General features: G+C 44.5%; 1 protein-coding gene across 3 annotated transcripts in view; it reads left to right on the top strand.

The window, feature by feature from the left end:
* The window catches only part of gramd2b (GRAM domain containing 2B), a 101,221-nt gene that overhangs the window by 16,197 nt on the left and 59,251 nt on the right, over positions 1-25,773 (top strand). The window contains exon 2 of one of the 3 annotated variants that reach the window (XM_078397003.1): positions 22,988-23,636. The exons of the other annotated variants lie outside the window; for them this stretch is intronic. Within the exon in view, the coding sequence (XP_078253129.1) occupies positions 23,545-23,636 (92 nt within the window). The 5' untranslated portion in view covers positions 22,988-23,544. The remainder of the gene's footprint in view (positions 1-22,987; positions 23,637-25,773) is intronic. 3 annotated transcript variants of the gene reach the window in all.

Genomic DNA, 25,773 nt, shown 5'->3' with positions numbered 1-25,773 from the left:
TTCTGACCCGTCCTATCTCCCGCCAGATCTTGGAATCTCTTTGTTCAAAAAGATATGTATGAGGTTTTCTTCTGATCTGCGCTTATGTTCGGGGATACCGGGGATGGCCAGAAGGTGTAAATTGGGATTTCATTGTGAGGTGATGGGTGTTAACTGGTTTCCCATCACCTACCAGGTAGTTTTCTATGGGCTATTGTGCCCCCTCACTGAGATGAACTGTTTAGGTCGGCTTGGGGCATTGTGAGTATGCTGATGTCAGCGCCCCAGTGTCTGGACTCCGACCTGGTTTCGTAGGTTTCTGCATGGCCAATACCCATCCTTTGTTCTGGCCATGGCTTTGCAGAAAACCTAGAGACTGGGATGTAAGGTTTTTACCTTTTTTTGTGGCTGGTCACGAGGTCCTGCAGCCATTTTAGGACCCACAGATTGTGACATCCTTTGGTAAACTGACTGCAGCCTTTCTCCGCTATCAGCCCCAGTCTCCCGTTTAAAATGTCCAAACTGCAGCTCTTTGGTTTGCGTTGCTTTTCAAATGAGGGAAAACTTCTCAAATCTTACAGTCCCTCCTGTTGATTTGCATAACCCCAGCTTATCGAATCAATTAAATAAAGTGGTTGAGCAATGTTTTCCCGATTCTCCATATCCAGACCCCTGAGGTTTTAACTAAACTAGTGTTTCATTGTGAACGTACAGTCCCCATCTCTTAGGCTGATCTTTACTGCCCGTGTCCCGGGCAAAACTATATTACAAGTATGTACATTTTCATGTCAGACATATACACCTACATCTTGTCCCGGGCCGATGCCTCCGCCATCCTCCTACTGGTGTCAGCTGTAATGTAGGACATGAAAACAATACAACAGTAAAACGATACATTTTGTACATTTCTTCACAATCACTCTTGATACAAATTTGAAGAAAACAATACAAAAAACACAGTTTATACAAATTTTAAAGGGGACAATATAAAACACAGTCTACTCGGTGTGGAGGGGGGGCACGTCCTCCTAGCAGCTTGCGGCTGGGTCCTGCTCGCCCACCCGCACGTAACGGTCTCTCCATTCTCCTTGATATACCCGGTAAGTCTTTCAGTTTCCCTGGGGCACCACTCCGGCAACCGCACCTCGGTGAGGTTTAAAATCACCGAGGCTACCGCGTAGTGCACCCCCTGGTACAATACCTGGTCAGTCAGTATCAGTACCAGGCCATTCCCGGGCCCCTTAGTGGTTTGTGGGCAATCACCCTCCTGTGCTACTGCCAGTGGAACTGTGGGAGGTGTCATGCGTGGTCTGGTGATGAGTTCAGTGGCGTTTACCGGGATCGGGGAAAGGGGGACCCCACAAGCCCGCGAGCTAACTTCCCACCTCATCCCCTTACCGTCATCCTGCCACTGTCTCTGGAAAAATATGCTGTTGCCCGTGGGGCAGCGATACCTTGAACCCCACATACACATATAAATCCCCTCATCCGGTTCCCACCATTTGTCCCAACACACACTCAACTGTTCTGTAGTCCCAGAAATAGTTCTGTGAGTGTTGTTGTTGAGTCTCTCCCACTCAACAGTGGAGTTGGCCATTGTCCTGCTCGTTTTCCTCAGCCACCACCGCCTGCTCGCGGGGACCTTCCCCGTGCATACCAGGCAGATCCTTTTGCCAACGGTGGCGCTGATCTTTTGGGCGATGATCTTGATCCTCGGGCACAATAATGAAGCGTCCCGATAAGCAAAACCTGGGGCGCTGGAATACTCTGAAGAGTTCGATCCCAGCCACCCCGGCCACCGGCCTTCATGGAAGTAAACTGCGGTCTCCTCCGCTTCTCTCCTTCCAGTCCCATCGGTCGCGATGGGAGCCGTGTCCCCGGAGCAGCCGTAGATGATGATGTCCTTGGTGCGGCCCCGATAGGCCCACCCACATCCGATCGCCGTGGCAAAGATCCACCATACGAGTGCCTCCTTCCACTCCAGAAAATAGATAAAGAAGAATGGTATAGCCAGCCTCTTGGGGAGCGCTTGGCTTTGTTAAACGCCTCTGCGGGCGGGACTCTTGACCCCCAGCCTGCACCCCACACCCACACATCCTGGACGCATCAACTTTATTTAAACTCTAACTATCCCCACAAAACTTATCTAAAATAGCTTATCCTTATCTAAAATAGCTTATCCTTATCTAAAATACCTATCCTTATCTATATTACCTAAAATATCTTAAATAGCTTATCCTTATCTAAAATAGCTTATCCTTATCTAAAATACCTATCCTTATTTATATTATCTAAAATATAATACAGTGCCGCCTTCCCCGGGCGGCTCAGCTAATCCCTGTCAGGGCTGCAGCGGGTCGTCTCCTGCGGCTGCACCACGCTGTCTCCCACCTTTGATCCTCCGCAGCCTGTCGCTGCCTGGCGGGGGCTAGGTCCCCTCCGGGATGTAAGCTCCCTCCTCCCTACTTGGCTCCCGTATCTCGGGGCGTGATTGACCTCTGGCCAAAACTTCCTAAGTTGGGGTTTCCTGCTGGACCTACGGAGGATCACCTTAGGCACTGCCCCCTGGACAGCCTGGCTGAGGACCGGTTCCTGCCGTGCCGCAGCTCAGGTACCCCCCGCAGCTGCCGACCCTGGCCCCGTCTCATCCAGCTCTGCCCCCTTGGTGCTGGGTATACCCGCGGCATCCGGCCTCACTCTACCTGTATCTACAGGTGGTGAGCCTTCGCTCGCTACCCCCGCCTTCCTGGTGCTTGAGTCGGGGACGTTACTGTCGTCCCCCTCCGACTCCTCTTCCTCCGTAATGGGATCCAGCCCCTGGTCGAGCTGATCAGGCTCTTCCTCACCTGAATCCCACCCAAAACGGGAGACCCTCCATTCCTGGAGAATGTCCTCCCCCCTCACGCAGGCAACCTTGCCTGTCTGCGTGACCTGCCTCATCCTTGGCTGTGAACGCGCGCCAGCCTGTTCCTTCCCTGTGAACCCCGCCAGTGCGAAAGGGACCCCCGTGGACAGGGGAGAGTCAAAGGGTTCCTCTGTGTGGACCACGGTGCATGAAGCCCCCGTGTCCAACAGATAACTGCCCCGTTGCCTCTCCACTACCATCTCCACAAGCGGTCTCTTCCACGCATCGTAGCGGAGAGGACACAGATAGGCAGGCTGCGTGGGCTGATGTCATTGGGGAATGTCCAGTGCCCCCCTCGCACCCGGGGAACCGGTAGCGACTGCCACCTTCCCCTGGGCGGCCATGAGGGACTGCATCACCTCAATCATCGTTTCGATGATCTCGGGCTTAACTGGGACCTCGGTGCGCTGGGTGGTGCCAACCCTATCTTCCTTGGTGTGGGCCCTGCAATCCTTCTGCCAGTGTCCCACCTTACCGCACCTGAAACACTTGGACTGTGCGGTAGGGTTACCCTCCTGTCGCCACTCCTTTTGGGCCGGTGCAGTAGCCTCCGCTACGTGCACCTTCCCTTTTACTAACCGGGTGGTCGTACTCCGGGTATTCCTATACCCTACCGTGAGACGGTCCAAAACCGCCTCCTCCGTGCTATTTGTGGGATCAAACCAGGCTTTCGCCTGTTCCCTGACGGCCGCCAGGCTGTTTGATACCAAACATCGGAGCCACTGGGCTCTCCCATTCCCGGCCAGGTCATCCCGCGCGGGGACGTGCGGGCAACTACTCTGATATACTGTCCATAGTCGCGCCGCAAAAACTCTTGGGGGTTCTCCCTCCATCTGGAGGGTCTTCCCTAATCGGGCAAAAGGACCCTCATCCCCCACCCCCAAGACTTCCAGGACCTCGTCCCGCAGGAGATCGTAGGTCCTGGTCCCTCTTTTACTCTCGTCTGAGAGGCATTGAAGGATCGAGCTGTCCAGGGAGAACAGCAACATTTTTGCCCGTTCTCCCTCGTCGCAACCGTTGATTGCGGCGGTTTGCTCGATCTCCCTGAAATGTATTGAGGGGTCCCCTGATCTGGACAATTTTGTTACATGCCCGATCATGGCTCTTAAATGCTGGGAGTTGTGGGGCACCACGATCTCGCTCTGAATGGGTCCGGCGTCCCCATTCAGCGCGGTGGGTCCCCGTCTGGTTTCCAGGACCGGGCACATGGGTGCCGGTGCCGAGTATTCTACCGGGAGCTCCTCTCTCTCTCTCTCCCCTACACTACCCCTTTTCCAGGATGCCTCGTAGCTAGGGGAATTGTGGAGTCTGGGGGCTGAAGCCACCATGGTCTTTCTAGGGATCGGAACCGGGACCTTCGCACCCGCTAGTGACTGGCCCGCGGGGGGGTTCATCAAACAGACCAGCCCGCTTGCTTTATTTAAAGCACCCCGCAGACCCTCTATCTCCTGCAGGCAGGCCCCGTGGTCGGCCCCTTCCGACCTGTCCTCCAAAACCATTTTATAGGCTGCCCTAACTCCCTTAAGTTTCTCTTCCTGGGTCTCCAGCTGGTGGCTCAGGGAAGCGCACTGCTCCCTGAGCTTGCCCTTACTGCGCATAGCCTCAGTGATCTGGCACTCCATCAGCTCTACCCTGGCTTCGTGGCGGTTGGTCACGACCCGGCGCTCCTTGTTTAAAGAGTCCAGAGCCTCAATCAACTGGTTCCCACCCGCAGCCTTCTCCTCTACCTCCTCCTGAAGGTCTCTGATCTGGGCTGCCTGTGCCACAACCACACGGTCCAAAAGCTGGACCTGCTTTTTATAGCAGGTCAGCCAGACCGCCTTCTCTACAGATTTCTTATGGGCTGTACTGGCCGTCCACCGGATTGCTGCATCCAGTGGGCGCTTGTCATCTAGTAACGCACACATCCATTGTTTGGTGATATTCACCTTACTAAAAACATAGTCCGCAATGCGCTCGTCCATTATGTCCCTAGTTTTAAAATCCTTTTCTGGTACACTATCATCCTGCTGCCAGTGTCCCTTCGTGGTCGCCATTATCTGTAAGGGGTTTCTGCGCCGAGCTTTCGCCCGACCTAAGGTCCCCGTGCCTTGCTCTGATCCCTTGACCAGGCCGTGCACACTGGTTCCCCGTGAGTGGTTCGACCCACTCACCCCTTACGGTTCTAGACACTGGGCTTAGATGCAGGAGCTCTTATAGTGCAGAAAAAATTCAACCAGACCAGATTTTAAAACCAGGGTTTAAATGAAAAAGGCTTTTATTCAGCACTTGGGACTATTGTCCATGAATACTTATACAGTTCTATAATACATGTCTATGAAACACATACCGAATGACACGAATACTTATAACTATGAATCATAAAACACACACAGTTCTATAAGACATATACACGAATACCTTTTACTTATGAATTCTTAAACACAGTTCTGCAAGACACATACACGACTGTAAGATGGGGAACGCACGACGCATCGCAACCTTGACCAACACATATTTTAGTACACACCCAACGTTTATTCACAACCACCCTCCCCTCTACACTAAACTATGTCCAGGATATGTAGGATTTGGAATGCATGCTCACCATGGGGCTATTACTGGGGTTACTGGCTGTTCGTTTGGCAGTATTTCTCCTCGAGTTGCGTGCCTTTTCCTCTCTCTTGCATCCGTTTTTCTTGCCTGTCTTTTCTTCCTCCTGCATTCGTTTTCTTGCCTGCTTGCGTTTCCTGCAGGTTTTCTTCTAGCTTCAGCTTCTTCTTCCAGTATTTCTTCTTTAGTTTAAAACCCAAAAGTAGTGGCCAGTTATACTGTTTCTGACCCGTCCTATCTCCCGCCAGATCTTGGAATCTCTTTGTTCAAAAAGATATGTATGAGGTTTTCTTCTGATCTGCGCTTATGTTCGGGGATACTGGGGATGGCCAGAAGGTGTAAATTGGGATTTCATTGTGAGGTGATGGGTGTTAACTGGTTTCCCATCACCTACCAGGTAGTTTTCTATGGGCTATTGTGCCCCCTCACTGAGATGAACTGTTTAGGTCGGCTTGGGGCATTGTGAGTATGCTGATGTCAGCGCCCCAGTGTCTGGACTCCGACCTGGTTTCGTAGGTTTCTGCATGGCCAATACCCATCCTTTGTTCTGGCCGTGGCTTTGCAGAAAACCTAGAGACTGGGATGTAACGTTTTTACCTTTTTTTTGTGGCTGGTCACGAGGTCCTGCAGCCATTTTAGGACCCAGATTGTGACATCCTTTGGTAAACTGACTGCAGCCTTTCTCCGCTATCAGCCCCAGTCTCCCGTTTAAAATGTCCAAACTGCAGCTCTTTGGTTTTGTGTTCATTTCAGAATGAGGGAAAACTTCTCAAATCTTACAGCACCGAACCACTATGGACTTTACACTGCTGTGGTTGCTCTATACGTTTTGTTATTGCGGTATCACGATCTAGTTTTAAAATAACTGATAATTTATGGATGGTTTTTTGTTGTTGTGCATTTAATGTGCCTGTAAAGCTGAAACCATCAAGAAAAAAATAGACACAAAATGCTGGAGACACTGAGTAGGTTAGGCAGCATCTCTGGAGAACATGGATAGGTGATGGTTTGGGTCAGGACTCTTCAGACTTATTGTGGGGTGGCAGGGGGAGGGGTGATTGTTTGATTGTTCCTTGTTTCTGCAACTATTAAGAATTTAATTATTTCATATCCAGTGCATATCAGAAATGAACTCTCTTGACTCTTGTATGCACAATACTTTCACAAATAAATAATGAAATAACAGGGTCAAAAGCGATTTGGGTACCACTACCAAGACCAAAATGTATCTTACATCCCTGGTTGCCACTTGGCAATTTTGAGGAGCATTTAATAGTCAAGATTTGTCAGCTGGCAGTAACATTCTTTTTTAAAACAAAATGGACAGCATGATCAATACACGCTTTTTAATTCTAAATTTAGTTAACTACTTGAATTTAAAGTGCCCAAAGGCCTTTGAGGGATTTGAACTCAGGAGCAAGAGTCCAGTACCATCACAATATTGTTGCTGTAAACATGTACTTACAAAAAAAAAATAGCATCCTATTTTCTCTCTCCCGAGTTCAAATTAAATGTACAGTCAGTAATTAATTGTAGTCTGGCTTGTGTGAAAATGACTTGGTTTTTGCAAGACAGCTTATGAAAACGATTAATATATCATAAGGAAAGCATAGGAGCTAACAGCTCATCAGAAAATAAGAATAATAAACACAATGCACGTTTCTAGACTAATGAGGGTAGATCATTAATGATCTGAAGGGTCTCGACCCGAAACATCACACATTCCTTCTCTCCAGAGATGCTGCCTGTCTCGCTGAGTTACTCCAGCTTTTTGTGTCTATCTTCAGTTTAAACCAACATCTGCAGTTCCTTCTTACACATTAATGATCAGCAAACTGTGTTCAAGTTCATGTGCAAATTAAATTAATTCTTTCAGCAAATATTATCTTTAATAGATCGATTTGTGAATAAATCGATTTGTACCAGCATCTGCAGTTATTTTCTTATATTATCTTTAATAGTGCTCAGTGTTAAATATATCAACAATCCGATAAAAGTACTGACAAGTTTAGATCTATCTTGTCCATTGCAATCTCTGGACCATTATCGTTCACCTTTGCAAGCTTATCGGCCGTGAGTTGTTGACAAACAATTCAGGTTAGGGAGCAAATGGTGTGCCTAATGCTCTGCTAAACTACCACCCCTGAGCACCTTATGAATTTAACACAGGAGTTAAATTTAAGGAAATTACTGGGGATCTAAGTCTTTGGAACAAACTCTAGGTCACTGTAGGCCAAAAGGAACATAGTACGATGCTGCTGAGAAATGCACATATGCACCTCTGACAACCACTATAGCTGGCAAATGACAAATGGCGTTTACTCCAGATAAGTGTGAGGTCAAATGTAAGGGAAAGTATAGAGTTCATGGTAGGACCTGCAACAGCTTCCTCATCCTTCCTTTAATGGGACAACCAGAACTGCACACTACACTCCAAAGTGGCCTAACCTAAGTTGTATAAAACTGCAAAATGACTTCCTGACCACTATACTCAATCATTCACTCTAAACTTGCTGAGAATGCAGAGCTGAGTAAATATTGGAGTTGGTCAATCCTTTTAATTTTCCTATTCCCAAGTTTTTTTTAACTGTGGGCAGCCATTTACTCCCACTCCCCTTGTTTGTATCAGATATTAATTAATAATTAATTAATTAACAATTAATTATTACATTAATAACATGATTAATAATTAATTATACATAAGTGGATCTTGGTAACGTAAAAGTGAGGTTCCCTTCAATAAACACGGCCCAGTAACAAATATCCAGCATTTTATCATTCTAGATCAACCTGACCTTGTGTTGTGTATGTGGACAAATTTGTCAATGTCTGTTGTCAATGTCAATGTCAATGTTGGCCATTATCCTAAGATGTACTAATCAGTGTTAAGCATTGTGTTTACTGACCCATGATAGTTCAGATCAACAATGTTCAGATTTAAAAGAACTCATTCATGTCTTTCCTGAATTTCTCCTATTCCAATGCCTGTAACCTCTTCTGACTCTACATGCCTTTAGAATATAGAGCAGAACAGCACATGAACGGGCTCCTCAGCCCACAATGTTTGTGCTGAACATTTTGCCTAACTGAACTAATCTCATCTGTCTGCATATGATCCATATTCCTCTATTTCCTGCGCTTCCATGTGCCTATCTAAAATCCTTTTAAACACCATTATTGTATCAGCCTCCACCACCACCTCCAGCAATCCATTCCAGGCCTACTGGGTAAAAAAAACTTGCTGCTCACACATCTATATATATATATATTACTCATCTTGTCTGTTTGTTTGTGCGTACCTGAAATACAGCCAAAACGGTACACGATAGTGCACCAATTTTAGGCTCACCTTACTCACCATTGGCCTGTGGTTCAAATGGTTGTTATATTTTAAATTGTTCACTTTATAAACTTTAACAAATCACTTTTAAAACTTTAATAAATTTGATTGGCTCTACCACCTCCCCCCCATGTGGGATCCGATGCGTCCTGATTGGCTCCTGCCGCTCCCCACCACGTGGGGTCGATTGATTGGCTCCGACCTTAACACCTGATTGGTCGCTGATCCGGGTCCCACATGGGGAGAGCACCGCCACCGCTCAAAGCAACGGCCATCACAGTCCAGCTGCCGCTGCAGGAGAGGTTTGCACCCAACGGGTCCATGGATCGCTCTGGCCGTCGCGATGGCCGCCCGGGGCCAGGGTGAGTGGCTCCCTCTCCCCTTTCCTCTCCCCCCTCACCCACCTCCAGCCCCGGGGGAGACTCCCCAGCCGGCAATGGGTCCACGGGTCGTCAGTTGGGGGAGGGTTGCCGGGCCCGCAGGAAAGGTTTGGACGGTGGGTTGCAGGAGAGATTTGGACCCAACGGGTCCACGCCCGTCTAGTCTCTATTAAACTTTCCCCCTCCTACCTTATAGCTATGCCCGCTACCGTTGGACATTTCCACCATGTTAAAAAGGTTCTGACTGTCTACCCTATCAATGCCTCTCATGATTTTATATACTATCAAGTCTCTCCTCAACCTCCAGCGTTCCAGAGAAAACAATCCAAATCTATCCAACCTTCCCTGTAGCTGAAACCTTCTAATCCAAGTGAAAACTGGATTGTCTAACTTAGCCCTCTTTAGCAACACAAGCTCCCTTCTTTGTACTGTGCTGGACCATGCTTTCAGCAACCAAGATCTGAAAGTCTAGAGTTATTACAGCTAGTAGAACACAAAATGTTCCTCATTTAAATACCTTTCTTAAAGCTTTAGTCTCCAACAATACATTTGGTTACCCTTCCTTTACACTGCAAAAGCAATTCAGTATCCATTTTGTCTGATATTATTCTTCCAGGTCTCACTGTGTCTTTCTGCATAGCCACACCAACACCAGAGTTTTCCACCATCTTGACAATTCTAGCTTGTGCTCCTGCATGGGCTAACATTGTCAAACCCCTTTAAGATGTCAATGTCCTTTAACCTTGCTCACCTCATCACTGTCCATTGTGTTCTACTAGCTGTTATAATCTAGGTCTAGGGTTGATTGTTGACCTGAATTGAACAGTTTACTGGACGATGTTGGGTCTGGAATCACAGACAGGCAGACCAGGATCAGGTAAGAGTAACAGATTCTTGGCTCAGAAAAAGAAAAGGGATTACGATGAATGAAGTGCAGGGTAATCGTTACAGGAATACAGGGCATTTAGATTCTAAAGGAATAATAAAGTCCTTAACAGTTGTGGAGTTTAAGTAAAGTAGAATAATACTTGTTGGTGCATGAAACTTTTTGCCCAAATTATGCTCTTTCTAGAAGTAAGCTAGACATAGTTATAAAGATGTAAACCCCTCTGTAATTTTGCAGAAGCTACTGAAGAAACAGTACAATGCTATGTTTAGTTCTGACAAATGATGTTGTCGACACCAGCTATGCTTAGTAAATTGTGATAATGAAATCACCACTGAGGTAGAGGGCTGCTGGTTTGTGCTGACAATCACATCCTTATTTGTCACAATGAAGAACTGATAATTATATAACACAGGGTTATGAATTGTATAAACATGGAGTATAGAAAAATTCTACAACTAGAAAACAAAAACCTCTGATCTTTCTTAGTTTGAGATTCTACAGCTTTTTATGTTCACACACAAGACTGAGTTGCACACTCCTTAAGTAGATTGTAGATTGAAATTGTAAAGTTGAGTTTATAGGACTTGGTATTACAATCCCTACTGTAATCAGCACGTTCTTAATCTCTTGAGTGGGGGTAGGGGTAATATCATCATTGAAGCATGATTGCAATTTATCCTAAACGAATTCACCACTATGCCGATCTTAAAGGAAGTTGTCCTGAGGGCCAGGAGTGATCAGGCAATGATGATTATTGGACAAGATTTCTTAAAACAGTTTTAACCTTTCTTGCAAGTACCTAGATTATTGGTTCAACTGATAGGTTAACAAGCTCAAAATGAATGAAGCCCAACAGTTTAAAAAACACAGCTGTACCTCACTTCTCACCCACTTTCCAGTTTTACAATGTAGAAAAAAGGAACTGCAGATGCTGGTTTACAAACAAGGACAGAAATTGCTGGAGTGACTCAGAGTGTCAGGCTGTATCTCTGGAGAACAGATAGATAATGATTCGAGCCCAGACCCTTCTTCAGACTGATTGAAGTGGGAGGGGGAAAAGCTGGGAAGGAGGCAGGGGCAGGACAAAACCTGGCAAGTGATAGGTGGATACAGGTGAGTGTTTTGTGTCTATAATTTCCTTATCTTTGACCCCAGGTTACTCTGTAATATTAATATGGAAAATTCTAAAACACAAAAGAAAACAAAATCTGTTTCAAGTTAAACATATATATATATTTAATCAAAACAAAACTATAAAAGGTAGGACTGGCACCAAAAACATACACTGGCACCATTCCCTCACTCTCTCTCCACTACATTGATGACTGCAGGCAGACCAAACACTTGCACTCGGCCCATCAAGGCCTACTGGATTTCCCAGTTGCTAACCATTTTAACTACTCTTCCCATTACCACACTGACCTTTCGGTCCTCGGCCTCCTCCATAGCTAGAGTGAGGCCACACAAAAGTTGGAGAAGCAGCTTACAACCCAACAGTTTAAACATTGAATTCTCCAATTTTAGGTAACTACCAAATTCCCTCCCTCCCAAAAAACCTTCACCTGCATCCACCTATTACTTTCCAGGCTTTGTCCTGACCCTCCCCTCTTCCAGCTTTCTTTCCCCAGCACCACTCACAGTCTGAAGGGTCCCGGCCCAAAATGTCACCTATCCCCGTTCTCCAGAAATACAATACAATACAATACAATATATCTTTATTGTCATTGTACAGGGGTACAACGAGATTGGGAATGCTGCCCAAATCTCTACATTTAAACCCGGAATTTTAAGACCTTGCTGATTATTACTACATTTTGTTGCGATTTCTGGGAGCCCCCAAACGGAGGTTGCGTAGCAACACGCCTCCCGGCCCGAGTGGCCACCATTGGTGGGACGGGAGCACGTGGCCGCTGGCTGGGCGAGGTCACGTGGGACGCGGGCGATGAGTTACTCCTGTACTTTGTGTCTTTTCCAGTTTTACAACCTGTTCTATGTAAGAAAGAACTGTAGAAACTGGTTTATACTGAAGATGGGCAAAAAATGCTGGAGTAACTCAGCGGGTCAGGCAGTATCTCTGGAGAAAAGGAATAGGTGATGTTTTGGGTCGAAACCCTTCTTTAAACTGAAAGATGGGGGGGAACTGGAGGCGAGAAGAGGCGCAAACTTGTTTTGCTCCCATTTTGCTAACCTGTCAAATTAACTGTATTAACATTCCTGAGGACAGCAGAATATGCAGAAGAATATGTAATTAAACAAGATAATATGGCCATTTCACTGCAATAAGAAATGGATCTGCAGATAATTCTGACTTGGAAATATGCTGTGGTTACTTTCGTGACACTGCATCTAAATCCTCAAACTCAGTACTCAGCAGAACTGTGAATGCGCCTTCAGCAGAAAGACAGCAGGGGCACAGGAACTCAGGTCAGGGCCAAAGTAATAAATGCAGGACTTGCTTTTGATCTCCTCATTCCACAAAATGATTTTGTTTTTAATTTAAATATGAGACGAATGAGAAAAAAGATTCAAACTCCCTTGAAATGGCAAAAGAACAAAGACAATGGTTTAGATCATAAGTAATAGTAGAATTAAGCCTATCAAGTCTACTCCACCATTCAATCATGGTTGATCTATTTCTCCTTCCTAACCCCATTCTACTGCCATCTCCCCATTAGCTGTGACACGCGTACTGATCAAAGTATTTAGTATTGCAATCAGATTATTTTCTTTTCAAGAAACTGGTCATTTTATTTGATGTTAATGAGTAATTTATCAGGTCATGACCAGAAATTTTTTAAACTAGATTCTAAGATTTCTCTCAGCAATTCTAAAAAATCCCTAGAAAGGCAATTACTATTTGAAAAGGCTAATCTACCTGCATCTTGCACAAATTGGATCTGATGGCAGTGCTGCTTTCTTCTGGCAAAACTTACTTGAGTAACGAAAACCAAGCTGCCGCAAGGAATTAAACCAGACTGTCAATGGGGAACCTCTGAGGGAGTAACATTAAATCAGTGCTTCCAAGTCTCGCCGCGGTTACAATCCACTTAAATTGCTTAAACATGCGGGAATTCGTCCAATCCACAAAAAAGTCAGAAACTGAGCCATTCTTTGACACTAATTGCAGGTTCCCCATTGACAGTCCAGTTTAATTCCTTGCGGCAGCGGGTAAACCGAGCTGGACTCTGCTGTCTTGGAGGGCATGTTTGGTTGGTTGGTTGGGTGGGCGGGAAGTCGCCGTGTTTTTTTATTCCTTTCCCCTCCCCAGAACGTACAGACTAAGGCAGCGTCCTTGGTAAACCTGCATACAATGCCAGTGGAGTTTGTGGTTGAAGCGGGCAAGCCCGGCTCACAAGAGAGGGAGGCGCCGGCCGCCAGGAGGAAAAGGGGGCCGAGCTGCCACAATGGGAACATAGTGCGCAGCCGGCATTATTAACACTGAGAGAGCTGCACTTGATGTCTCCAGTGCCATTATATACATGGAGCAGGCGCTGGCCGCACTCGCTCACACTGCAATCGCCACCCAATGAAGGGCGTGATGTATTTCCTGCCCATATTCTGCAATAGACAATAGACAATAGGTGCAGGAGTAGGCTATTCAGCCCTTCAAGCCAGCCATTCAATGTGATCATGGCTGATCATTCTCAATCAGTACCCTGTTCCTGCCTTCTCCCCATACCCCCTGACTCTGCTATCCTTAAGAGTTCTATCTAGCTCTCTCTTGAGTGCATTCACAGAATTGGCCTCCACTGCCTTCTAAGGCAGAGAATTCCACAGATTCACAACTCTCTGACTGAAAAAGTTTATCCTCATCTCCGTTCTAAATGGCCTACCCCTTATTCTTAAACTGTGGCCCCTTGTTTTGGACTCCCCCAACATTGGGAACATGTTTCCTGCCTCTAACGTGTCCAACCCCTTAATAATCTTATACGTTTCGATAAGATCCCCTCTCATCCTTCTAAATTCCAGTGTATACAAGCCTAGTCGCTCCAGTCTTTCAACAGTCCCACCATTCCGAGAATTAACCTAGTAAACCTACACTGCACGCCCTCAATAGCAAGAATATCCTTCCTCAAATTTGGAGACCAAAACTGCACACAGTACTCCAGGTGCGGTCTCACTAGGGCCCTGTACAACTGCAGAAGGACCTCTTTGCTCCAATACTCAACTCCTCTTGTTATGAAGGCCAACATTCCATTGGCTTTCTTCACTGCCTGCTGTACCTGCATGCTTCCTTTCAGTGACTGATGCACTAGGACACCCAGATCTCGTTGTACTTTCCCCTTTTCCTAACTTGACACCGTTCAGATAATACTCTGCCTTCCTATTCTTACCACACACTTATCCACATTAAACTGCATCTGCCATGCATCCGCCCACTGCAGAGATCCGCACATGTACTTTTGAAACCACCTTCCTACAAGGAGGCACAATGCTCCACCGTCCGACTTAAAGCGATTTGGGAATGACGACCGGTCGCCAACTCGAAACATTAACTCTGTTTCGCTTTCTGACCCGCTGAGCTCTTCCCCGCGGCATTTCTGTTAAATTTTACACCAAGTTAGCCCAAATCTCTACATTTAAACCCAGAATTTTAAGACCTTGCTGATTATTACTACATTTTGTTGCGATTTCTGGGAGCCCCCAAATGAAGGTTGCGTAGCAACACGCCTCCCGGCCCGAGCGGCCGCCATTGGTGGAACGGGAGCACGTGGCCGCTGGCTGGGCGAGGTCACGTGGGACGCGGGTGATGACGTCACCCTTTGTCCCTTATTTGGGAATGAGGAAGTTGGAAACCCTACTAATACGGGACAAGGGCGGTCCCGTACGGGACAAACCAATTTAGCCCAAAATACGGGATGTCCCGGCTAATACGGGACAGTTGGCTACCCTAGCTTCCAGCTGCATCGTGTTGTGCTCAGGCTGCCGGAATCAAGGGCAGTTCCCTACGTCCGCTTCACGAATAGTGTTAGAAAATATGCCCTGGAAACAACTGCCTCTTGATTAAAAAACAAATTGCTCGAGGAAGTAAGCAGGTCAGGCAGCATCTGTGGGGGGAATGGACTGGTGACCACTTTTCTTCACGCTGCTACAAGTCTGAAGATGGGTCCCTGCCCAAAATGCCATCTGTCTATTTCCTTTCACAAATGTTGTTTGGCTCATTGAGTTCCTCTAGATCTTTGTTTCTTACTCAAGATTCCAGCATTTCCTGTCTCTTTTGACTTGAACAAATGCCACTTATCATTTTACTAAAGTACTCATACTTCAAGTTTACTGTCAGCTCAAAGGTGAAATTGCTTCATTTCCACACAAAAGCAAACATTTAAATTGAAACTGATTCCTTAAATGGAGTAAACTGGGATTCATTCCTCTGTACAGTTGTACTGTGCTTCATTTGGCTATCAGGATCTCAATTGACACTCGATTTAGGCTGCAATAAAACTGTAACATCATGAATGTACAACAAATTCTCCCAACAAAAACATTTGACTGGAAGCATGCCTAGTCATAAATTATAATGACATGCTCAGGCATTTTCACTGAAGCAAGATATAGAAACTTGTTCATTATTTATACTCTTACATAGGCAACCCCAGGACATTAGTGAGTAATTAACAAGATAATAATCTAACTTTTATGGTTGTTATGATGGCACAAGTATCAGTTATCATTCCCATTACTCTGTGAAACTAACAAGAATTTCAGATGTCTGCACACAGACAGCCACAAGCAAAAATGCAGAGGTTACCATCACTGAATCTCTGGTCCTTTGCAGGAAACAGTATTGCAGTCTTGCAGTTGCAATCAATTAAGTAGTTTAATGTGAAATCTTTGTTTTAAAAAGTGCTTGGTATTTTTGCTGCTGAAACAGTAAGAACTTTAAGCTCACCACATAAAACATAACGTTTTAAATTATATATACTGGAATAATTACTGAATAACCTCTCTGACTCTGAAAAAAGTATATGATACGTGTCATTTATTTTTGGAAATTGGTTAAAATGGTGATTATTTGCCATCCTGTTACCTTGTGGTTTACCAGCCTGATAACTTCACAGTTCCTGCATGTCATAGTTTATAGATGTTGTTAGATTGACCATCGTGTCAAAATTGGGGCTGTCATGCCACAAAACCCATAATCTTTGTGGGCAGCTTTTCTAAGAACAAAATTCCTTTGCTACAAGCTACAGAATCAAATGATCATATAATAGCCCCTTGTCTGAGACATGGTTTTCTGCAAGAATCCAAGTGTTTATTTCTTCATTTTCTTTCCTATTTGGAAAGACACTACACTTGAACTTAATTTGAAATTGCAAAAGGTTACACATGGATAGAAAATTAGCTTCATGGAAGGCTGCTTTTCAGACTGGAGGCCTGTGACTAGTCGTGTGCCTCAGGGTTCGCTGCTGGACCCATTGTTGTTTGTCATCTATATCAATGATTTGGATGAGAATGTACATGGCATGGTTAGCAAGTTTGCAGATGACACAAAAGTGAGTGGTATTGTAGATAGTAAAGATGGTTATCAAAACTGCAGCAGCATCTTGATTGGTTGGACAGGTGGGCTGAGGAATGGTTAGTCATAGAGTGATACAGTGTGGAAACAGGCCATTCGGCCCAACTTGCCCACACCGGCCAACATGTCCCAGTTGCACTAATCTCACCCTCCCGCGCTTGGCCCACATCCCTCCAAACCTGTCCTATCCATGAAATTTAATACAGAGAAATGTGAGGTGTTTCATTTGGGAGCAATAACAATGGCAGAATCTACACAGTAAATGGTAGGGATCAGGGTAATGTTGTAGAGCAGAGGGATCTAGGAGTACAGATACATGGTTCATTGAAAGTGGCATTTCAGGTAGATAGGGTGGTCAAAAAGTATTTTGGAACACTGGCCTTCATCAGTCAGAGCATTGAGTATAATAGTTGGGAGGTCATATTGCCTTTGTACAATACAATACAATACAATATATTTTATTGTCATTGTACAAGTGCAACGAGATTGAGAATGTCACTTCCATATTGATGCTATAAAATATATAAATAAATCACGGCAAAAAACTAAAATAACATAAGGGGGGGTGGGAAAGGGGGAAACAAGGTAAAGTGCCAAAAAAATGGTTCATGCAAGGGTCAGTTGTGCCAGATGACCCTGGGGGCAGAGACAGATCATGGCGGGCGCTCAGCAGGACCGACTTGGCGAGGCTGCATTAGAGTATTGTGTTAAGTTTTAGGCACCATTTTAAAGGAAAGAGGTTGTCAGGCTGGAAAGGGTGCAGAGAAGATTTACGAGGATGTTGCCAGGACTAGAGGGTCTGAGCTATGGGTCGAGATTGAGTAGGCTGGGATTCCTTGGAGCGCAGGAGGATGAGGGGTGATCTTATAGAAGTGTACAAAATCATGAGTTTAGATCAGATAGATACACGGTGTCTTTCACTCAGAGTAGGGCAATCAAGAACCAGAGGGCATAGGTTTAATGTGAAGGGGGGAAGATTTAATAGGAACCTGAGAGATAACCTTTTCACACAAGGGGTGGTAGGTGTATGGAACATGCTGCTAGAGGAGGTAGTGGAGGCAGGTATAATTGCAACATTTAAGAAACATTTAGACAGCTACATGGAAATGACAGGTTTAGAGGGATATGAGCCAAATGCAGACAGGTGGAACTAGTGTAAATGGGACATGTTGGCAAGTGTGGGCAAGTTGGGCCGAAGGGCCTGTTTCCACGCTGTATGACTCTATGATGCTAAGGTGCAGTTGTGGATGTTATTGATATATGTAGATTCCCTAATCTTACAGTAGAAACAAGGAATTCAAGATGCTGGTTTACACAAAAGTACACAAAGTGTTGGAGTGACTCAGCAGATCTGGCAGCATTTCTCAAAAGACATTGTTTAACCCGCTGAGGTACTCCAATATCTTGAGTCCTTTCCCCAATCCCACTGGTGTCCATAAATCAGTTTATGGTGGATGTCCAAGATTTTCTCACCTGGGAAACCCATGAAGAAATGTAGTCATACAAGTGGAGAGCCTGACAGTCTGCAGGCTGGACCGACTTACTGATGGCTAATTTGGTCAGACATAGGAATGGTTCCATTAGGAGTTCCACAGATCTGCACTTCACCTCTGGGCCAAGGAACCAGTGTTTCAGGTTGAAGGATGACCCTGCACTGCCCAATGTTTAATTTTATCATGGTGTTACACTATGGGGTCTGTTTATGATTTGCACTGAATACTTATGTATTTTGCACATTCATTTGTTCAATTTCAGTGAAGACGAAGCAAGCAATTATTTTAGTGAGATAAGACCAGTAAAATCAGTCAGACCCACACTAGCACAACCACTGCCCAGCAACTGTTTCACAAAGCAAAATAACAAGCTGCTGCAGGCACTCATCTGCATCTGCTTCAAAAATCTGCCCAACTCCTTGTGGCTCTGATGGTAATTTGAATGTTGTTTTATTCAGGTAAGCAATGGGCGAAACATACATGGCAGCCAGCCAGTTATTTGTTTCCCTTGGAGACCTGGTCTGTCTTGGATCAGATCCATTTGGTAACATGGGATCAAGCTGCCAGCATGAACCATGCTCCCAGTTGGCCACCGTGAATTGGAAACCAGCCAAATGTGATGCATTTATAGCAGCATCTGAAAAACACGGCAGAGAGAGCAAAAGCAAACTCCCTCTCAGAACAGCAGAACCCACAGTGATAAGTATGTTACATCTGGAAGTCTTCAAAACTCCAAACCCCACACATGTTACAATCTTCTATTTATCTCAGGAACATTTGATTTTTTTGTCACATTTTGGTAGAGCCATACAATAAAATTAGACTTTTTCTTATGCAGCAGATATGTGATGTTTATTAATTGCTAAATCAGACATGGAGGAAATAGTATTTTAACCAAAACAAAACTGCTGGAGGAACTCAGCGGGTCAGACAACATCCATTGAGAGAAATGGAGAGCCAGTTTTGGATCTGATGCGGCCTGATCCACTGAGGTCCTCCGGCAGATTGTTTTTTGTTCAAGATTCCAGCATCGGACACCATCACGCTGAGTACGGGGGCCCCACAAGGATGTGTGCTAAGCCCCCTGCTCTTCACCTTGCTGACCCACGACTGCACACCCACCCACAGCTCCAACCACTTCGTCAAGTTTGCGGACGACACAACCGTGGTGGGTCTCATCAGCAACAACGACGAGACCCACTACAGGAAGGAGGTGAACCAGCTGGCCGCGTGGTGCACAGACAACAATCTCTTCCTGAATGTGGAGAAAACAAAGGAGATTGTTGTCGACTTCAGGAGAACGCACACCCAACACCCCCACCCACTGACCATCAATGGTGCTGCTGTGGAGCAGGTGAGCAGCACCAAATTCCTGGGGGTGAACATCACCGAGGATCTCTCCTGGAGCAACAACACCACGTCTATCGCCAAGAAAGCCCAGCAGCGCCTCTACTTCCTCCGCAAACTGAAGAGAGCGGGAGCCCCCACACCCATCATGTACACTTTTTACCGAGGCGCCAATGAGAGCATCCTCAGCAGCTGCATCACTGTGTGGTTCGGAAGCTGCACAGCCTCCAGCCGTAAGACCCTGCAGCGCATAGTGAACACTGCTGAGAGGATCACTGTGCCTCACTCCCAACACTCCTGGTCCTTTACACCACCCGCCTCACCCGCAAAGCATTGAGCATTGTGGGTGACCCCTCCCACCCCTCCAACAGCCTCTTCACCCTCCTGCCTTCAGGGAGAAGGTTTCGCAGCCTGAGGTCGAGCACCACCCGACTAAAGAACAGTTTTTTCCACCAGGCTGTCAGGATGCTGAACTCTCTCCCCTCCCTCCCTCCTCTCTCCCCTGCCCCCATTGGACTTGGACTTTAACACCCCACACACACGCACATCCAGCACCACACTTTTTTTTTTAACGCTGCTATGGACAGGCTTTGCACTACTGTTCATTATTTTTTTATTGTAATATATTCATCTTCATCTTTTTTTCATTGAAGTGACTATATTTTATATTGATTGTTGTTTGCTGTGCCTTTTTAATTTTAACTTAATTTAATGCACTTTATTCCTCGGGATTGTGGGAAACGGTATTTCCATTTTCTGTCTGTGTAAACTAACTGGAAATTGACAATAAAGTTGACTTTGACTTGACTTTGATTTGCAGTTTCTTGTGTCTTCATGTTTTTTAACCAGTTGTTACCTCAAAATATTTTCCTAAAATATATGAATACAGTGTATAACAACTAACAGACTGCAGATGATAGAAATCTGAAACAGAAACAGGAAATGTTGGAAATATTCAGCAATTTACATGGCTTCCATGGAAAAGGAACTAGAATTTTAAGATGAAGATTACATTTTAGGATGAAGATACTTCATTGGAATTAAGAAAATAACTGCAGATGCTGGTACAAATCGAAGGTATTTATTCACAAAATGCTGGAGTAACTCAGCAGGTCAGGCAGCATCTCAGGAGAGAAGGAATGGGCGACGTTTTGGGTCGAGACTGAAGAAGGGTCTCGACCCGAAACGTCGCCCATTCCTGCAATCATTGGAATTAAAGGTCTTCGACCAGAAACATTAACCCTTTCTCTTTCCAAAATGCCACCTAATCTGCCAAATGTTTCCAGCATTGCCAGTTTTGATTACTGTATAAAATACATTCAGAAAAACATGTTTTTAAAGTTATAGTTTTTAAAATTATTCAGTGGGAATTTAAATGATAAGTGTGCGTAAGTAAAACAAACTGCAGTAGGAAATTTCCCTTCAATGTCTTAATTTTTTAACTGCAAAATATTGAGAAAGCACTTAAAAACTATTCTCTCTGGAAATGCTTGAGCTTTGCAACCAGTTTTGCCATGAGGGAATGGTTCATCTATGCACAATTGGAGCCGGTGTGGTCCAATAGTTAGCAAGATATAAAAAGGAAAAAATGCTTGGGAACAGAGAAACACAGCAAGCCACTCAATAAATGAGCACAATTTGCTCTTGGAGAACCAGAATAGTGTTCAGTACATTTAAGAAATTCATATTACAACAAATTATTTGTAATGTTAAGGGCCCATATTTTCAGATCTCTGAAATCAGGATAAGAATAAGGTTTTCAAAAATGAATATGCATCCGCCTTTGGCCACCTGTCCAATGCAATCAAGGACACAGTTTGTGTTGTATTACGGGATAACTCCTACAATTTCTGATGCTTGTGCGCTAATAAGTTATCAATGAGGATCCAAGATGACTTGAAATAGAAACAACTGCAAAGACTCAAAGCCTACTGCAAAGTGAGGCCAGATTCCAGAGGGTAAGAAATCCTATTTGTGGTGCAGAGATACCCAATATCCACATCGCAACCTTGCAGAACATGAGGGTGCCTTTTCTCCTATTTGTGAGTTTTCTATAAAATTAATCATGAGAAAATGTAATCTTTTCTCTGACAAAAATTTGCTATTAGAATTCTATCATATAATCCTCTAGGCATTAAAATGTAATCAAAATACATTTATATATACTCCATGTAATATGCTCTCCAAAAATATTAACTTTAATATCTACAATATTAATGAAAGAGAGTGTGGAAACTGTGAAGGTGGAAACTACAGCAAGTATCAGCCCAGTGCTCATCATATGTTAACCTACTTATTCCTGGGATCATTCTTGTAAACCTCCTCTGGACCCTCTCCAGATCCAGCACATCCTTCCTCGGATACGCTGCCCAAAATTGCTCACAATATTCAAAATGCAGCTGGACCAGCACCTGAGAGAGCTTCAGCATCACATCCCTGTTATTGCTAGCATGTATTTCGAGATGGCTTGTATATAACAAGCCATCTCAAAATACATGCTGGCAATAATGAAAATACTGTGCACAGAAAAATCTTTCTGCTAATTGAAGAAAATATCCCTATAAAATGTTCACACCTTTAATCTTTGTAATTTTATACATCTGATGCTCAATATGAGAAATCTTAGAAATCACAGGCACACCATTCTACAGAACCTCGAGGAGCCTGAACTCAATAGAAGTGCATTGAATGGCGAATTAAATTACTGCCTTGGATGCAATGAAGCTTTGCTAAAAAATATTCATTTTACCATGCGGAGGCACCTTCCTTCAAAGGAATACAAGATCCTCAAAGTTAACACAAAAAAATAGTCCAATTGAACCCCACAATCCTGCGCAAGTCGTCTAAATGACTCCTATTATTTCACCAGCTATTTGGTTGTAAATGTGAATACTGTACCACCAGGGGAAACCATCCTGTATTCTAGCCACTAGGGGGGCTGATCTACTCACTCCAATATTACAAACCATTCACAGAGCTGGGATATTTCAGGTGATTAAGAGATTCTCCGCAGAGGTAAAGCTTTTCACCATTTCATCAGACTTTATGTTAAGAAAATCGCCATGAATTGGTATGCGTTCTCTTCAGTCTGCCATGGAACTCCATAGAGTGGGGGAGATAGTCACATTGGCTTTAAATTGCTTTGGGTGCAACGTCATTGAAATCTGTCGGAGAATGGGACAGACTTCTTCATGTTACTGACTGACTGTTCTCCAAAGTCACATTGAAGAGGCCTTCAAGGATTTTTAACAAACCCAACAAGTCCATCTCGCCGAGTTAATCTACACAGGAAAACTACGCAATGGAAACGCAAACCATTTGCCGTTAATTAGTAGTTTCCTGTAAAAAAAAAAGTGCCTCTTGTGTGAGTGCGTCTTTAATTTCAGAAGCTACGAGTGTAGTGGGGAGAAGGTTAAATACCCTGGCTCTGCACCCAGTCTTACGAAGGCTGAAAGCTGTCACTCAAAGATCAAACTTTGCATATGTACCTTTGTGAGGCGCCAAAAGTTTTTTGTTTTTTTTTAATGTGTCTTTCTTATTAATAGTGCGCGTTGCTTGTCATTTCGGAGTCAACTTCTATGGAGTTATAATCGGAATGGACAAAGGTATAACATTGAGACTCTCGGTTACCTCGTCGACGGGTGGAAAAGACTGGCGTGCTGTGCGCCACCTCTGTACGTCTGGGGAGCCAGCAATGATGTTCACAATTGGATGCAGACTCCAGGAGGAGGGACGCATTTCTCATGAGCTGCTGCAGGTGTTCCTCCTGAGAGATTATAGCAGGTTGCCTAGAGAGAGAGGAGAGATAAAAACGACACCATAAACTTCCCTCCAGTGAGTAGATAACTTTTTGCAACAGTCGCTTTTCCTACGAAGTTTCTCCCTGAGAGGTTGTTGAGCAGTTTGTTTTTCTTTGGCTCCATTGAGGGGAAGACTGCCTTCACTTTTTGGGCTGGGCCCCGTGGTATTAGTTCAAGCCTGTTTTCATCTGCTAGAAACAGAAAAACAAAACTTGCTCACCCCGCCTTTCTGAAGTTCAGGAAAGTTGTATGGTTTGCTGAAGACGACTTGATGTGAGTTTAAGTGTCAAGAAACAGTCCCAATGACTGAACAAAACCTAAATTCGATTACTGAGGATGAAGAGAAGACTACAAGAATTTATAATAAAAAAGATTCTAAAAATGTTTCTTTTAAGTAAGTATTATTGTTACTCCAAGTATGATATTTTTATGTTGTTACTGAGGAATGTTGAGTTTTGAATCTTCGTGTTCTGTTTTAGCTTGAGTGGGGTTGTGTATTTGTGCAATCTTATAGTCAACTGTATACTCGAGTAAATATTTTTTAAATAGTAATCAATTTGTTTTTTTGACTTAAGTTCCTTATAAGGCTTTATTGTTTCATAACTCTCCTGAAAGCAATGCTTTTGTTCAAAAAGACTGAGTCTTTGAAATGCTCGGCCTAGATTCTCTCTAGTCACGGAGTCAGAGATTGAGGGATTTGATTAGATCTTGTCCGATGTTTGGGCTGACGCCCAAATCTAGGTCATCCTCCAGCTTCTGACTTGGTTGCAATGAACTGGTGGATTGTGTTCTGCCACTAAAACATAGATCAAATCATGTTGCTGTGACAATGAATTACAGTCATGGTGAGCACATGTCTGTAAATATAGTACACTATCTTTATGTCACAGTCACAAGGCAAGGGTTATCTGCTTTGCACTATCTGTGTGATGTCTGTTTTGCACACATTCCAGGAGTGATGGGTCTGAGAAGGTATTTTGTACAGGTTCCTATAGTGATGAGAAGACCTTGAACTGTGGCCTTTTTCTACAGGACCTTTACAGTAACTGCACCAAGATCTGGTGCATCCCTCAACATTTAGTCTTGCGTCTTTTAGTTTAGAGATACAGCATGGAAACAGGCCCTTCACCGAGTCCACGCCGACCGGCAATTGCCCATACACTACTTCTATCCTATACACTCTGGACAATTTACAGAAGCCAATTAGCTCACAAACTTGCACGTCTTTGGAATGTGGGAGGAAACAAGGGTACCCGGTGGAAACTCACACGGTCACAGGGAGAACATACAAACTCTGCACCGACATCACCTGTAGTTAGGATTAAACCCACTGTAAGGCAGCACTTCTACCTCTGTCATTCTGTAGAATTTGTTTGTAAGCCGCTCCTTGCATTTGAAGATAAACATGTTTCACGCAGTCTAATGTGCATCATTTATTCAGTTGATGAGTTTACAGCAGAAGCTGATGTCTGTGTCTCCGTACGTCTCAGGTCATGGAGCACAGTCTTCTGCTGCCAAACATCAACAAAAACTATTGCATATCTTTCCTGATCTCCTTGGGAAATGCACCTTCCAAGAGGAAATTAAATGATAGTCCTGTACACACTACAGCTCCCATGTGGGCACCATACAGTGAGACTCCAGCAGTGCATGAAGGTTCACAGGTAGTCTTTCTCACCACCAGTTCAGAACTTGCCTGAAAATTCAGAAAATGAGCCATGGTGTAAAATAGCTGGCACTCTGCTTATCAAACAGGATCCACCATCTTGTATGCAACAATTGTTGAAGGTAGACAGGGAGGGAATCAATCTGTCTTAAGCCAAATAATTCCCACTTCTCGCTGTAAGGACGAGCCAGCTTTGTCAATAAGCTGTCTAATTTCTGTTGTTTTTCTACTTGTTTGTTTGGTGTTACATTCTAAGTTAAGCTCTAAATACCATTTAGCTCTGCCAAGGAGGCCATGTGACTTTGACTTTACATAGGACTGTTCAAATACAACCCCATTTTTCTTGCCAGTCAGATTAAATGCTTTTAAAAAGATTAAGGAATCGTTGAAAAACAAAATGCTGCAGGTGCCGGAAATGAAAAGGAATATGACAATTGATTCGGGCAATAGTCAATAGGTGCAGGAGTAGGCCATTTGGCCCTTCGAGCCAGCACCGCCATTCAATGTGATCATGGCTGATCATTCTTAATCAGTACCTCGTTTCTGCCTTCTCCCCATACCCCCTGACTCCGCTATCCTTCAGAGCTCTATCTAGCTCTCTCTTGAATGCATTCAGAGAATTGGCCTCCACTGCCTTCTGAGGCAGAGAATTCCACAGATTTACAACTCTCTGACTGAAAAACTTTTTCCTCATCTCAGTTCTAAATGGCCTACCTCTTATTCTTAAACTGTGGCCCCTTGTTCTGGTCTCCCCCAACATTGGGAACATGTTTCCTGCCTCTAATGTGTCCAACCCCTTAATAATCTTATATGTTTCGATAAGATCCCCACTCATCCTTCTAAATTCCAGTGTATACAAGCCTAG

This window comes from Rhinoraja longicauda, chromosome 3 (genome assembly GCF_053455715.1).
Source record: "Rhinoraja longicauda isolate Sanriku21f chromosome 3, sRhiLon1.1, whole genome shotgun sequence".
Taxonomy (NCBI): Eukaryota; Metazoa; Chordata; class Chondrichthyes; order Rajiformes; family Arhynchobatidae; genus Rhinoraja; species Rhinoraja longicauda.
The sequence above is the reverse complement of the archived record's forward strand: the minus strand, read 5'-3'. Positions and strand labels throughout refer to the sequence as shown.